At 32.7% G+C, this 16,242-nt stretch overlaps 1 protein-coding gene across 2 annotated transcripts in view; it reads right to left on the bottom strand.

Moving 5' to 3' along the window:
• Nucleotides 1-14,146, bottom strand: part of LOC134723402 (SLIT-ROBO Rho GTPase-activating protein 3-like) — a 65,041-nt gene extending 50,895 nt beyond the window's left edge. The window contains exon 1 of one of the 2 annotated variants that reach the window (XM_063587034.1): nt 13,947-14,146. In XM_063587034.1, the coding sequence (XP_063443104.1) occupies nt 13,947-14,016 (70 nt within the window). In that variant the 5' untranslated portion in view covers nt 14,017-14,146. Of the gene's footprint in view, nt 1-8,980; nt 9,171-13,946 lie in introns of those variants that run through there. The other variant, XM_063587045.1, reaches the window with a different exon arrangement.
• Nucleotides 14,147-16,242: the final 2,096 nt, after the last annotated feature.

Below are 16,242 nucleotides of genomic sequence, written 5' to 3' on the forward strand. Positions count from 1 at the left end.
CCATTACACAGTCCCGAGAGCCCTGCTTGAGTATACAAGTACACAAATTAACTAGATGATAGTGATAGGAGCCATTACACAGTCCAGAGAGCCCTGCTTGAGTATACAAGTACACAAATTAACTAGATGATAGTGATAGGAGCCATTACACAGTCCAGAGGGCCCTGCTTGAGTATACAAGTACACATATTAACTAGAGGATAGTGATAGGAGCCATTACATAGTCCAGAGGGCCCTGCTTGAGTAAACAAGTACACAAATTAACTAGAGGATAGTGATAGGAGCCATTACACAGTCCAGAGGGCCCTGCTTGAGTATACATGTACACAAATTAACTAAAGGATAGTGATATGAGCCATTACACAGTCCAGAGGGCCCTGCTTCAGTTTACAAGTAACAACAGCTGAGGAACAATGATGGAATATTAAGATTTAAATATAGCTTAATTCAAACCCACAGAAAGTAGAAAGTCTCTGATATACCAATAATTCATCTCAAAACTCAAAAGCCTAAAAACTGAAACAATTGAACATCTGAACAGGGATTGCCAAGTTGAACAAAGTTTACTACAAGTTGACCATGACTTTCAATGAATTTAAAATGTCATTCATTTTCTTCCTTGTACCTGTCACACTTTCAAGTAGTAGTGAATAATTGTGCCAAGTTTTTTTACCCAAGGCCAAGGGTTTAAGTTTGAAAACGGAAACAATTTGTGATGGGCGAATATATTGACGGACAGACAAGCTTAGTACAGACTACTGTAGGTCTTCCATTGATTAAATGAAACCCTGGCTAACAACCTCAGCTGGTCTAGGATTGCATTAATTTTGAAACCCTAACGTACAAAATCTTTTATTATTTTAACCAAAAGCCTAATGCTTTGTGTCAATAATGCTTCTATCAATGGAAGAAGGAGTTAAAGCTTATTGTTAAACCTTTTTCAATAAATTGGTTTTGTATAAATATTTAAAAATGTTTAAAAACTACATTTCACGAACAGCTTTTTAATTTTTCAAACATACCCTTTTTCTTTTCAAGAGCTGCATTTAGGTGATTTTTCTGTTCACATTTTTGTCTATGACCTTGTGTCTAGTCTTATATTTTATCAAGTAATAAATATTCCTTCTAAGTTTTTCCTACTTGGGATTTTTTATATAAGAATCACTGGATACTAGCCTTGAACTTTATTGTATAGTATGTTAGCTAGCATGGAGTCTTTGCACTGTTATGTAGTGTCAAACTTCAAGTGTTATATAATTTATAAAATATGAAGGGGTACTTCTCTCAAGTGAGATACGTAATGTTTGTGTTGATGGCACAGATTTCTGATAGTTTAAGTTAAACATCGAATCACAAGTTTTCAGGCTTGATATATTATATAACTATGTGTGTCTCACAGACTGTCTCCCTATGGTTGAATTTCTGTACATGCAAGTTTCCTCTATATTTTTGTTTATTGTGTCTTTGGGATACTACATGTATCTCATTGGCACTCATAATTACATCATATCTTTAGTTTATTTACAATGTACATGTACAAGTAAAGTTACATCATACATGTTTAGTACAAGAAGATTATCTAATTGTCAAGCCTGGTTGGGTTTAAATGGAATTTAAATGCAATTTACAGAATTCATTATGAAGTTTATTATTCCTGGTACTATACTGGATCAACAAAAGCATTAAAACACCATGGGAATCCAATGAACTCCAAACTTAGTATGAGGGAAGGTTAATAATGACAACATGTCCATCATTGCATACATCAATGATCCATTTCCAAACTCATGTTCATCCTCAGAAGATGTCAAAATAAAATTCTGGAGATACAAACTCATCAATTCAATCACAGGCACTTGTCTCAGAATTTTTTCTCTATATACCTTGTTATAATAAGGTATATAGGATTTTTTTTCTGAGACAAGTGCCTGTGAACTGACCTATTCAGAGCTTTTGAAAACTTTTTACCCAGGTGATCCTTGGAGAAAATCTACTGGTTCTCACCATTATTTTTATTGCAAAATACCAATATTGAATAAGTACTAAGTTGCAAAATTCTGGTGGTCAAAACATTCTAACATGACCACTTTTCATGAACTGTGTGTAGTGTTATTCATAAAGATTAACACTTCGCTACCTGATCATAATATTAATTAAACAAGAATGCATCCAAAGTAAACGGATGCCCCACTCACACTATCATTTACAATGTTAAAAGGACTGTTAAATTGGTTAAAAAATCTAATTTGGCATTAAAAGTAGAAAGATCATACCATAGGGAACATGTGTACATTGTACTAAGTTTCAAGTTGATTGGACTTGAACTTCATCAAAAACTACCTTGACCAAAACCTTAAACTTGCACTTTCATTTTCTATGTTCAGTGGACTGTGAAATTGGGGTCAAAAGTCTAATTTGGTTTTTAAATTATAAGGATTAATTTATATCATAGCCAACAAGTGTATTAAGTTTCAAGATGATTCATCAAAATCTACCATGACCAAAACTTTTAACCTGAAGCAGGACGAACAGACGCAGGCACGAACAGAAACAAATCATGATGGACGCACAGACCAGAAAAAAATAATGCCCCTCTACTATCGTAGGTGGGGCATAGAAAATAGTCCTGTTTAGAGCTACAGGCATTATGGTGGTCTAGACACTAACCAGTTTTATTTTTTGAACAATCAAGATACCTTTTGTATTTTTAAGAGTTGCTGGCCATGGTTTGCTGTCTTGTTTAAGTAATAAAAATCTAACAACTTCTTTTTTCACACATACATAAATAAATGATGGTATGTATATAAAACAGGTGCTCCTTACTGTTAAAAACAATAAGACAGCTGGAAGCCTTGTAAATACCAATCTAACAATTATATCTGTGTCAAAATATTTTAACAAAATACCTCATCTGGATATGATTTATGTAAATTTCAGTACAACAAAACTTTCAATATCTATCTAGGGGTATAAGTAAGTGCTAAACATATAAATACATTTTTGGTAATGAATTTTCTGGAAATAAAATATCTTAACCTATTATAGCTTGCAGCTTCCCAAGAAAAAAATGACAAGACTCTAAATAATAGCTATTTAGGTCAGAATTAAAACTATGGGAAGTTTTAATAAGAATGCCGGTGGTTAATACTATGGGACATTTTGCTCAGAATGGCTACTATGGGATGGTGCTACTATATTTTAGCATGTTAAATGAGCATGCAACTCATATTAAAATATCAAAGAGGGCAACCAGGAACAATATTTGTGGTTAAAGTATAAATGATTCTGAAGTGTTTTTATATATGAATAAGAGTTACGTGTAGACTTTGTAATTAAAATTTTAAGTCAAGAACTTTCCCTAGTACTTACAAGTGATATCAAGACCTTCATATTTTTAAACACTTAATTGTGTTTTTTTATATACATTCAACCATGTGAAAGACACCATCCAAATAGTAGGTTATAAAAGACCAGGACCATAGTAGAATTCAAAAGAAACATTGTATTAAATTCACTATTCAAAAAATATTTTCCTCAGAAAGCCAACTTTTATTCAGCTCAAAAAGGGGGGATAACATAAAATTAGTAATTTCCATCACTAACGTTAAACCTGCATATTCTAACAACACACAGCAAATAGGAAATGTACTGAATGTTATCAAATGTACAAAGGATGTAGTTATGAAATATAAGTGTAAATACTTGAAGATTAAATAGGTTTTACATTCTTAACCTTTATAATTCAAGTACCTTCAAATATATGTTATAATATTGCATTATTTTTAATAGGTCATTTCTTTCCCTTTTCTCTACCACAATGACATTATGGTATAGAGCCAAAATGGAACTTCAACAGAAACGTAGACCCAAAAAAAGTTGAGCATTGCCTTTTTAGATTCTTTTCTAATAAAGTACCCTGCCCTCCACTGGCACCCTGCCCCTATTAATTTCTAGCTGGAGCACTGCCACTGATGCAGTGTTCGGTGACCTCTCAATCAGGAAGTCAAGTTCCAGTAAACCTGTATTATTGGGTTAATACTATGCTATGACACTGTATGTGTCATCCAGAAGTTTTTTCAATTTTTCCCTTATCTACATGTACATAAAAGTAAATTAAAAAGCTACTGTAGTAAAGCACTTTATCTGACATAATTAGGCTACTTAATAACAGGAAAATCAAATTATGCATACATGTTTTCAGTAAGTGCATAGTTTTAGTACATGTAGTCTTTATACAGATCTAGAGCTTAACTCCATAAACTAATCAGAGAGATATTAATTATAGATGATCGTAGATAGTACAATGTATTTATTAGAAAAGAAAGAAGTGTTACTTTCATTGATAATTTAGTAGAAGTTGTACCGACAGTACAGTGCATATGATGCAGTGTTCTATTAGCTTGACTATTTCTGCAGGTCTTGCTCAAGGCATGACAGTTACCCTTTGACAATAATATATATTGAAATTGCAGGTGCAGATCCAGAGGGGGGGAGGGTCTGGGAGTTGAAACCCCCCTTTTTTTGGAGATCAATGCATTTGAATTAGGACATGTAGCTGGAAAACCCCCCCCCCCCCCCTTTTTGTCCTGGGTTAGAACCACACACCCCTTTTTAAATGGCTGGATCGGCCCCTGAATTGTTTGTACTGTGTCCTTCCCAATAAATCTTAATAAACACAACTGTGAAAGAATGAGTAAAGAATTAGGAAAATCCAAAATCAATCACCCTTAAGCTAAACTAATTTAATAATTGCACTTTATCCGAAATCCATTCTACTGAACAAGGTACCAGATAAAAAGCACTTTTACCTGTTTACAGTTTACAATTGGAAAGTGTCATATTGTCATTAAAATCTCTTATTACCAGTCTTGTATCTGAAAAATGTGCAGTAACTATAATTAAAATCTCCACCTCTCAATGCCAACAGAGTAATTTCCACTTAATAAAAAGACTTGCAGAATAGTGAAATGTTTATTGACATACAGGTAATAGATTTAGATGTGGATATACAATGCCAACTACTTTAGTTTGTTCATATTTGTATCTCCCATCTTCAATCATATCATTTATATTATACAGAACTTACACTAAGCAAACATTAGCGATATCAGACAGATTTAATTCAGAAAGATTTTTCATTTTATAAATTGTAAAATATTCAACACAACTGAATGAAAAAGTTCAAATTGCAATTTCTATACACTGTAGTTTCTTATGTTTAATTCAAGTTTTTAATAAAAGTGTAATGCAAAATTACCAAGCAGCAATAAAAAGTCATATCAAAAATAAAGAAAACAAAAATAAGCAACTAAAAAAAAACAATACATGTATAGAAATCTTATGATGATTTTCTCTCCCATCATGTGTTTACATGTTTAGGTGCTAAAGAAGAATATCATATTCTGCAGCACTAGAAACACTAGAAACACTTCTAAGTTGAGTACTAACCAGAATTATGTTTCAAAAGACAAAAGAAAAATTCTTGTGCTTAGAGTTAGTTCGCACTGTTGCATTCTGTGAGTCACAACTCTAGAAAGAAGGACTTGCCATGACTGATTGTGGCTATCAGATCAAAGGTTGACTAAAACACATCATTGTACATTTTAGTTCTGTATATCATACTTCATGTATAATTCACATTACATACTAATATCAGCTTATTTTGCAGTTGTACAAAAATGCATGTAGGTATTGAACAATGTACATGCTGCTATATAGCATTTATAGGTGCACATGTACTCTGAGCCTTTGAGTCCAAGAGCCTGAAGCTCAGTTTTTAATTTTTTTTAGGTGGATGCTGTTGGCTTTTATGGAAAGTTTAACAAGCATGAAAGCAATTTTACAAGCCAGTGCCTAGGACTTGTAATTAAGCATTAAGACTGTACTAAAGTTAAGTAGATCATCACAAATCAATATATAAGGCAAAATTGATGTGTGTATAATATAACTTTATTGCAAATGGAAACCCTGACAGGTTATGTAATCCATACACATCAAATAGATAGTATGCTAATTATTATAATTATATTATACTAAAAATGATAATGGTGATTGGTTCCTCAAAACTTTCTGCATCAATGCATCAGAAATGTTACCACAAAAATGATTCACAAAATAAATACTGAAATGTTGCCAAATCTAAGTAGACATAATTTGTCTAACAACTGTTAAAATGTTGTTTTATTACTGTAATACATCAATTTCTTTTGTTTCATGAGTAACTTCATTATAAATGCTGAATAGAATACTTACAACTAGTAATTGGAAATAATTTGTTGGTGCAAATTGACTACACAACAACATAACTATTTCCTTAAATTGGTCATCATGATATAATAGAAATTAACCAGATTAAATTAATGTTTCCCCAAGTATAGAAATGATTAAACAAATTACATGTAGTGAAATTTTCCTTCACAATAGATTTTTTTCTGGGGGAAAAGTGGGGAGGGGGCATGAACCTTTTGGTGTAAACCAATTTATTTCTAATTTCTAAGAATAAGCTTTTGTTTTGTAGGTTACATGTATTCTACATGTGCAGTATACATGTTGACTCAGGGCCAAATTACATTGTAGTCTATCAATTGATGATGTTCTTTCTCTATGCATGAATAATAATGATATAATTAATCATATCTATACACTTTTACACTTTTTAAATTCTTAAAATTGTTAAAAGCACCATTAAAACAGGTTAATTAAATTCCAATCAGCTGATTGTTTTTTTAAATTCCAAATACCTTCTTTTGCAATTTTGAAAATACATATTAACCTTTTCTGATTCGTAACAATTAATCTTCCAAAAAAGACAATTAATCTTCTAGAACAGACATCTACATACTTTGTACATCAAAACCATTGTTTCCATGTATTAACTATACTGTAAAGCAAGATATTATTGAAAGGTTTTGACTAATGTGAATAAAATAGTGCATATGCCACTCACTGGGTGACCATCACAAAAAGTCAATGATTTAATAGAATATGCATTCTGATCTAAATGGATACATTGATACATACTTAATCTGAGTGAGTCAGCTTTACTAGAAAAAGCAATAATTGATCCTGCAATTTTGTCCATCCTTCAAAAGTTGTAATATTACATGGCATTAACTAACTGCAATAATTTGTAAATATACAGTTTTCAAATATTTCCCCCTAATTCCAAAACATCAAAGTTAATCCAACAGTATGATGTTTTATAATCTTGACTAAAATCAGGATATCATCAACAGTAGAACTTAGCATAACACATACAAATTCTGTCAACTTATTATGCATGACTAAGGTTAAATCTCAGAGATTTGTAAAAACTTTAATTTCAAAAGTTTCAAGTTTTCATTCTCATTTAATTTTCCTCCTTATAATGGTGATTATGTCGTTTTGCACCTTTTTTATAATTCAAATTGTAAGTTAATTTTATTTTGTGATCATTTCTGCTCTAAGCAGTTTTGTCTTTATTTTTGGTACATATGTGGGTTATTTAATCACATTTGTACATGTACTTCTTGTTTAGTGAGAATCCGGTATTTCGCTTCTTGTCGCATAATAGTGCATTAATTTCCTGTGTTTCCTGTTTCACGCTTAATATTTGACTTTCACGTATGACTCTTAAAAAAATCCTGAATGAGACCCACTTCATAAAGTTAGTATTCATATCATATACTTGTTTCCTACAGTCTAAATGGTCAGACTTTTATTTTAGTGGCATAATCCCATTGCCCATACTTCAAACTTATAAACACCTTAATTCCTTCTACGCTGTAAAGCAGTACTTACATGTACAAATGTATACAAAAATGTTTTTTTCTACAAGAAATTAAAGATCTGTGAAATCAACTATGGATTTCTGACTAAGAATTGAGCAGTTCATGTACAATGTAAATAGAAACTAATTAATGCAAAACAAGCATGACAGACTCAATTGAGGCTGACATTCTGTACTCCAATGCTCACCATATTTGGCAAATATAATACCATGTTTAGAATCTATCACACCAAATATAAATCTGATCTTTTTAATCATGTTAATATGGACAAACTTATATACATTACTTTGTACTGGGATAATAGAAGAAACTAAATGTACATGTATGTACTTTCATCACAGATGATATCTTAAAAATTCAAACACAAACTTTTGCAGGTGCAGATAATGTGCTTACAAGTCCTAAATCGTTATAATTTTTAAATAAATATTAATATATACATTGTACATGTATAAAGCCAAATCTAATGGTCTCAAATGAATCATGTTCATTTTGAAAATACAACAACACACAGTGTACACATTTATGTATATTGGGATCTGTTTCCATAAAGTAATTAAGTAGCTTACTGTATACTGAGGTATAAATATGTATTTGCTAATTAGGCTAAGATGGACAGTGCCTTGATATTGATCGGAAACTTGGTTTTGTAATGAAAACAAAAGTTCTTCAACAAAATTAAACAATTTTCAAGTGTTTTAAGTACTTAAAATTGGTATTTGATTTTTATTATCATTGACTTACAATACTTCACTATAAATGTGTCTCTGTGAGTCTGATGAAATGAAGGTCTTCTCATTTGTCAATTTTGTTTTAAGTTCAAAATGTATCACTTAATTAAATGTGAATTTGAAAAAAATGCCATGTAATAAATTAAGAAAGAAAAACATACATGTATGTAGAATACACTCATACGAGATTAGGAAATCACTTACTAAATGGACAATATTTGAGTCCTGAAGGGGTTATGCGAGGTCAAATTCTACCTACATTTTGTACCGGCTAATGATAAACTAAGGAAATAGATCAGGATGTTTGAAGTGTCAGTTCTAAGAGGATTGTGTATCATCTACATCGCAAATCAATTCATCTTAAGTGTATATCAGAACGTTTGAACAAATGATCGGGAAACCGTTATCGGATTTAATGATTCTGACAGACGAAATCATTGTTTTGACAGACGAGCCTCTAAAATGTAAACAATGACTTACCTCGCATTTGGTTGTCGAATTCATTTGAAATTTCTCTTTCTCTCTTCTTCTCCGACATTTTCAAATCTTATTTTTCAATTCACAAATTAGTTTTTAAGGTAAACAAATCACATATTGATCACTTAGTCAAAATATTTAGCCCATCCAAAGAATCGTCTTAGGGTCAAAGTAGGGTAACAGGAAGTCTCGTGATGCAATCGAGAACAAAACGAGAAGCACTTTGCATACTGTTTTTTTTTACCGTATTTCTTCTATTAAAAACACAACATATACTAGAAAATATTTAATTGGCATGGTTCACAGCGAAACTAGAAATAATTTAATAAGTATTTAAAGTCCATGAAAAATTATCAAAAAAGGGATCAATGTGTTTGGCCATAATAGATGATAGTAAACGCTTTAATGGTCCCAAGGCTAAAACTGTCTAGTGTTTTGACTGGTTTGTCTTTTTTTCTTTTTCACTGAAATCACCATGGTGGATTTAGGAGGGGCTTAGTTTTTATTTTATGTTTTATGTAAACATAAAAGTGCTGCTTTTTGTGATTTTTTGTTTACCTTTTTTTTTTTAGAATTTGTGATTGTTGTGCTTTAGTTTTTATGTTGCTTTTAGCGTAGGTGCTCATGGATGTGTATAATATGTAGTATTTAAACTAGTGCAGCCTAAATATGCACGAAATGTATGTTCTGTGTCTTTTATGTTTTAATATAAGTATTGTGTATGATTACTATGTAAATGTATGTATTTATGGGTTATAACAGAGAGCTTATGCTTATTTGTTATATTATAACATGCTGACTACAAATAAAGCTTTGAATTGAATTGAATTGAAGGCCCCCCTTTTTGGGGAAAATTTGTTTGATTATAAAAAGGGATCACTGAAGCATGACCAGAGCGGGTTAGTCTTAGGCATTCAGTAGGCCCCCACTTATGAAAAATTCAGGATTCACGAATGATGTCACCTACTTTTCTTCGACTTATTGTTATTGATTATCCGCCTACCCGGCTCAGCTTATCGAAAATTGAACCTTCTTCCTCATTTGACTTTTATGAACTCTTGTACTAACTCATTGTGCACCAGCTTCATATAATATATATACGAGACATATGTGTCTGCAGTGGCGGGGGGCAACTATATGTCCCCACTCAAATGCATTGATCTGCCAAAAAATGGGCTTCCAACTCCCGGAACCCCCCCCCCCCCCCCCTGGATCCGCCAATGGTCTGCATGTATAACTTATATGCATGGCGCTTATCACTATAATCGTATGGACCAGTGAAAATTGTCGCCAGTGCACAGTTGTAGGTTTAATTGATCCTTCAAGTTGGCCGTATTCCACAGTTTACTAGTATCTTGCTTCAGCCTCGGTTTGTCATTTAAAAGTTTATTGGCTGAGACTTCCATAACACTCATGCAATGGCCTGCGACTCTCATGTTAATGATAACAAGGGAGATTGGTCTGCTGATTGAAAAAGCCTTGATGGGGATATTTCATCGTCAAAATTACTTTCAACGGACTCTATGATGTAAACTTATTTCAGTAAAGAAACCAAGAAACACGGTAGGCCTACTCAATATAAACCCGAATGACAAACATCGTGAAATGGCTTATGCGAATGATGAGCAATGCGTACTTGTACTTTTGTGGGACCATTTACGAATATTAGTAAATACATCTTACAAACATGTTTAACCCCGCCGCATTTTTGCGCCTGTCCCAAGTCACCTCTGGCCTTTGTTAGTCTTGTATTATTTTAATTTTAGTTTCTTGTGTACAATTTGGAAATTAGTATGGCGTTCATTATCACTGAACTAGTATATTGTGTTTAGGGGCCAGCCGAAGGACGCCTCCGGGTGCGGGAATTTCTCGCTACATTGAAGACCTGTTGGTGACCCTCTGCTGATGTTTTTTTATTTGGTCGGGTTGTTGTCTCTTTGACACATTCCCCATTTCCATTCTCAATTTTATTTATAGAAATACCAACAAACAGGTCTAACTCTTCACACTGAGATATACAAATTACTCTCTGAGCTTTGTCAGTTTTTTTCATAATCTTCGTACCAAGTGTAATTTTATGTAAAATTGATCGAATATTGGTATGATCATATCTACAGTTCTATTTAGCTCACCGGACCCTAAATACCCGAAGTGAGTTTCTTATCACTTGGCGGTCGTCCGGCGTCGTTATCTTTTACCAAAAATGTTCTCCTCTGAAACTACTGGACCAAATTCATTCAAACTTGTCCACAATCACTCATAGTATGAAAAGATGATCATTTACCGCGCCTGCCAACCAAGACGGCAGACATGTCTAGTAAGAGAACATAGGGTTAAAAACCAAATGTTTATCTACTTTTAAAAAATATAAATAGCTAGAAATCAGTCTCGTAGATTTTGTTTGCATTATATGATAAAATTATAATAGATAACTAGACACTTTAAATCTCAAAAATGATCAGCAAGACAAGAAAGACAAATAAGTCACGACAATAATAATTATCAAAGTTACCAGTATTATAATTTAGTACGCCAGACGCGCGTTTTGCCTACATTAGACGCATCAGACGCATCAGTGGCGCTCATATCAAAATATTTATAAAGCTAAACAAGTACAAAGTTGAAGAGCATTGCTGATCCAAAATTCCAAAAAGTTGTGCCAAAGATAACCAGCCTTCACCTTTATTAATACCATCATATAATGGGGTTTTATGAGGGTTTTATACGCCATGAATGATAACTTGAACATATGTGTAGAAAAGAGGGACGAAAGATACCAAAGGGTCAGTCAAACTCATAAATCTTAAACAAACTAACAACGCCATGGCTAAAAATGAAAAAGACAAACAGACAAACAATAGTACACATGACACAACATAGAAAACAAAAGAACAAACAACACGAACTCCACCAAAAATTAGGGGTGATCTCAAGTGCTCTGGAAGGGTAAGCAGATCCTGTTCCACATGTGGCGTACCCGTCGTGTTGCATATGTGATATCAAATCCGGTAAATAGTTTAATTTGGTAGGTCACATTCATGAAAGGGAATGGGATTGTAGTTACGACGTAAGGAACATATCCTATACTAGTATCATTTGTGAAACGGTTATTCCATAACGGCCAACCAACTCGTGATGGCGTCCGTAAAATTTACGAAGGGATGATTTCAACTTCACCATTTGAAACTCTTGGTTTAAAAGATTCCTTGTGAGCAGCAACCCTCTATCAAGAAAATCATGATAGGAAATACAAGCACGGGAATATCGTATCAATTGGGAGATATATACCCCGTATACAGCCGACTTAACTGTATCTGTAGTATCCTTTATCTCTAGTTCAATGGGATAGACGCGTTCCACATAGTCACCAAATTTTAAATTATTTAGTGAAAGAATATCATCTATAAAGCGGAAAGTAGAGTTAAAGGATATTGCTAACTTTTTATCTTTCTTCCTAATAAGTTCCCGCATGAAGTTAGCCTTATAATAATAAAGAAATAAGTCGACAAGTAGAGGGGCACAGTTTGTTCCCATTGGAATGCCAACAGTCTGTTGAAAAACACGTCCTCCGAACGTAACAAACATGTTGTCAATAAAAAAAACCAAGCATCTTAATAATATCAGTTTCAGAGATTTTTTTGTCTGAACCAGAGTGATCCTCTACAAAGTAGGATTTATTCCTTCCTAAGACAAGATACTTGTATCAACGTTGGCCATTCTTTTTTATGAAGCAAAGCAATACCAACTCTTTCAATTTGTCTTTTAGTTTGGAATGTGGAATACTTGTGAAAGAGTAGAAAAATCAAATGTTTAATACTGTTACAAGATGAAAGAGAGTTAGATTGTATGTACTCGAAAAGATCTTTGGAATTTTAAAGTATCCACATCTGATTCACGCCACCTCTAGAATAGGCAGTTTCACAATAACTTTGAAGCCCGTCTTTGATTGCTGATAAAATAGATGTTAATAATTTAGAAAGAGGTTTGTAATTTAGGTATCCAATACAGTGATGGAAGATCCAGTTCTTCATCTTTGGTTGAAATTCCAAAGGAACAAAGAACAGACCTATGATTATCCAGGATTTCCTCTTTGATAAGTGTCGTGAGGGAATATGTTGATTTTCCAAGTGAATTGTCAAATAGAAAAGACGCGATAAGTCCTACGTTTCTCTGACGATTCGAACACGAAACAGATTTGGCTTAGATAACTAAAATATAACAACTACAGATGCAGTTCGTGACTCGTTCATATAAACGTAAGATATTAAAAAAAGTATACTTCAATGTCATTTAACATGGCATGCTAATTGGTCAACCACAGACGCAAAGCTTTTTTTTTCAGTGATTTAAGGTTATTAATAAGAATATATTTTCCTTGCAAATATTTTTCAACGGTGTTCAAATGAAAAAAAAAATTCAGCATTAATTTGACGAAAAACAGTTTAATATCGATTTTATTTATTATAACATGGATTTTCTATTGTCTTCGTTTCATCCGGCTTATGCACTTTATTCCTGTTTTATTCAGTCTCTCTTGCTGCTTGAACTTCAAACATTTTCCATCGATTAGATGCAAGTATGAATTAATGAAACGGAAATCTATCATGGGTCAATTTCGAACAACATGAACTCTGAGTCATATTGATTGAAGATGACCATAGGATAAATCCAATTGATTTAAAGAAGGATCATATACTAAATTCATAGACATTTTTATCTTTACATATATATGTAGATATCTTTCAGATTTACGAGGAAAGGAATGCAATTTTTGTGCTCTAGCTCTCTCTCAAAATCTCGTATCCACCACTGTGTAATCAACAGATCAGGACAATAGCACTCTTACGAATACTATACATAGACTGTCGAACCTATATACAAATAAATTTGAATTCCATAGATCAATAGCATGAATATAGAACTGCACAATGATAATTTATTTCTAAAGAAAATGTAAAGACTTTCTTACCTTTGCAGTTTAATTCAAATTCATGATCAATTTCTCTCTCCCTCTCTCTGTCTTTTTTATCCACTTTCATGTTATTGGTCAAATATAACACAATTAATGTCCATGTAAAATATGTGCCACAGTCAAAACATGATCATAAACCCACGTTATTGTATACCGAAAGGTGTATTATAGATATGTATTTCCCCCATATGGACACATCTGCTGTTTATAATCGTACAAGCGATAAATATACTATTTCGGCCTACAAGGAAGTTACCATATAATAATGTCCCGATTATCAAGTTACAGGAACGAGTTCGAAGTATAAATTTGAAATGTAGACGACATTTTTCCTTCCATCCTCTTAACGGTCAGGATATCTACATGTATGTGCTATTAACTCAAAACAGAAACGTATATTACGCGCACATTGTATAAAATACATATAAGCAACCTCAATTTAAGGTTTTAGGAAAGTAAATTCATTGACAATAAAGTTAGAATAAGATAATACAAAAAAAACATTTTATTTTGAAAAGAAATATTTGAGAGCTTATGTAACTATTTATTTTTAAGCATGACGCATAACAGTAAGCAGAATGGAATATAAATATATATATATTTAGCTTCTAAAGCCCATATTTTACCTTGTCTTAAATAACTGACTTTATAGACAATCAAAGGAAGTGTTATTCAGTCTCAATATACTTTCATAAAGAGATTATATAATTTCCAGGAAAACGATTTGTGGGTTGGTATTGTATTTTAAATACAAGGCTATAGACTAAGTGATCAATCATTATATGCACCAAATACAGCTATTGTTATTATATCTTAGAAATAGACGAAACCAGAAAAAAACCATTAATGGTCTCTGGAACATAAATATATATAAATATATGATACCTGCCAGACAGATAAGTATACCTTATAACAATTCCATAACCTAAACATAGTTTACCTAGATATAGGAAGATGTGGTGTGAGTGCCAATGAGACAACTCTCCATCCAAATAACAATTTAAAAATTAAACCATTATAGGTTAAAGTACGGCCTTCAAGCATTTTATTAAACAGACCAAAACACCCAAAATACGTAACGTTGATTAATGAGCCATAAACATGATGTCAAAGCGACACAAAATTTGGCAGACCGACATCATGTACACCTATAACAATTATTCCATTTACCACACTATAGGTCCGTGAACTGCAGTGATTCAAGGAGGTCCAGGGGTTGAAAGTTCAAACCTCCCTTTTCTTTATGATATGGCATTTGAATGCTGAAATTTATTTGGAACCCCCATCATTTTTTCAGGGGTTGGAACACACTTTTGATAATAGAGTGATCCGCTCATGACCTGCTGCTTACAGTGTCTGAGACTTAGATATATGAGAAATGAACATAACTGAATCACGTAAGTCTAACCTCTTAATAAGGTCGAAGTTATGTCAATCATTTTCTGATTGACATGCATACCTTGCAACAAAGCTATATATCAAATATAATAACCATACCACTCATAAGACGTGAGAAATTCACATGACAAAAAAAATAACTTTTTAAAGCAGAAGATAAACCATGAAACGGAGTCAATGTCAATGGATATATGACAGACAGAAACATCATTATAAAATTATTTTTACAAATATAATAAACAATACAGTATACATAGTTACAAACGCAAATAAGAAACAACAGTTTTAACATATATATTTTATATTAATAGTATGTGTCGCCGCCGCCACTGGCTTCGATTTCTGTGGAATTTGTCGCAGGCGAGAGAAAAGCTTAAGTACAGACAGAATCTCAATGTTGACATCGCTGACGAAGCTGAATTCAAATATGTCGCTGTGTCGCAGGTTTGGCACATATACTAAAGTGCTGCTCTCCAAGTCCAGAACAAACAACTTTTTATATGTTGTCGAAACTTTATATTAGATTTACAAACATTTAGAATTGAATTTTCGACGACAACTTGGAGTGGAAATTTGCTACATTCAAACGAATGAGTTCGAACCCTATATATAAATATATGGGCTTCATATTGGCTCCATTGGTTTCTTGCTCACGATAAAAGGGTCAAAATTTGAACATGAAATTACAAACAATTTCCATTTCAAAAATTGGGTTACTTGTTGAACATAGCATTTATATAGGATAAAATATTAAAATGACAATTTAAATTAGTACATTTCAAAGTCTCAATTGAGATTTTAACTATGTCACCAGAAATGGAAGTTAATTTTCATCATTAATCTTAAGGAAAAATACTACAAAATACTACATAAATGTTAAAAACAGAAAGATAAA

Source organism: Mytilus trossulus, chromosome 1 (assembly GCF_036588685.1).
Source record: "Mytilus trossulus isolate FHL-02 chromosome 1, PNRI_Mtr1.1.1.hap1, whole genome shotgun sequence".
NCBI lineage: Eukaryota > Metazoa > Mollusca > Bivalvia > Mytilida > Mytilidae > Mytilus > Mytilus trossulus.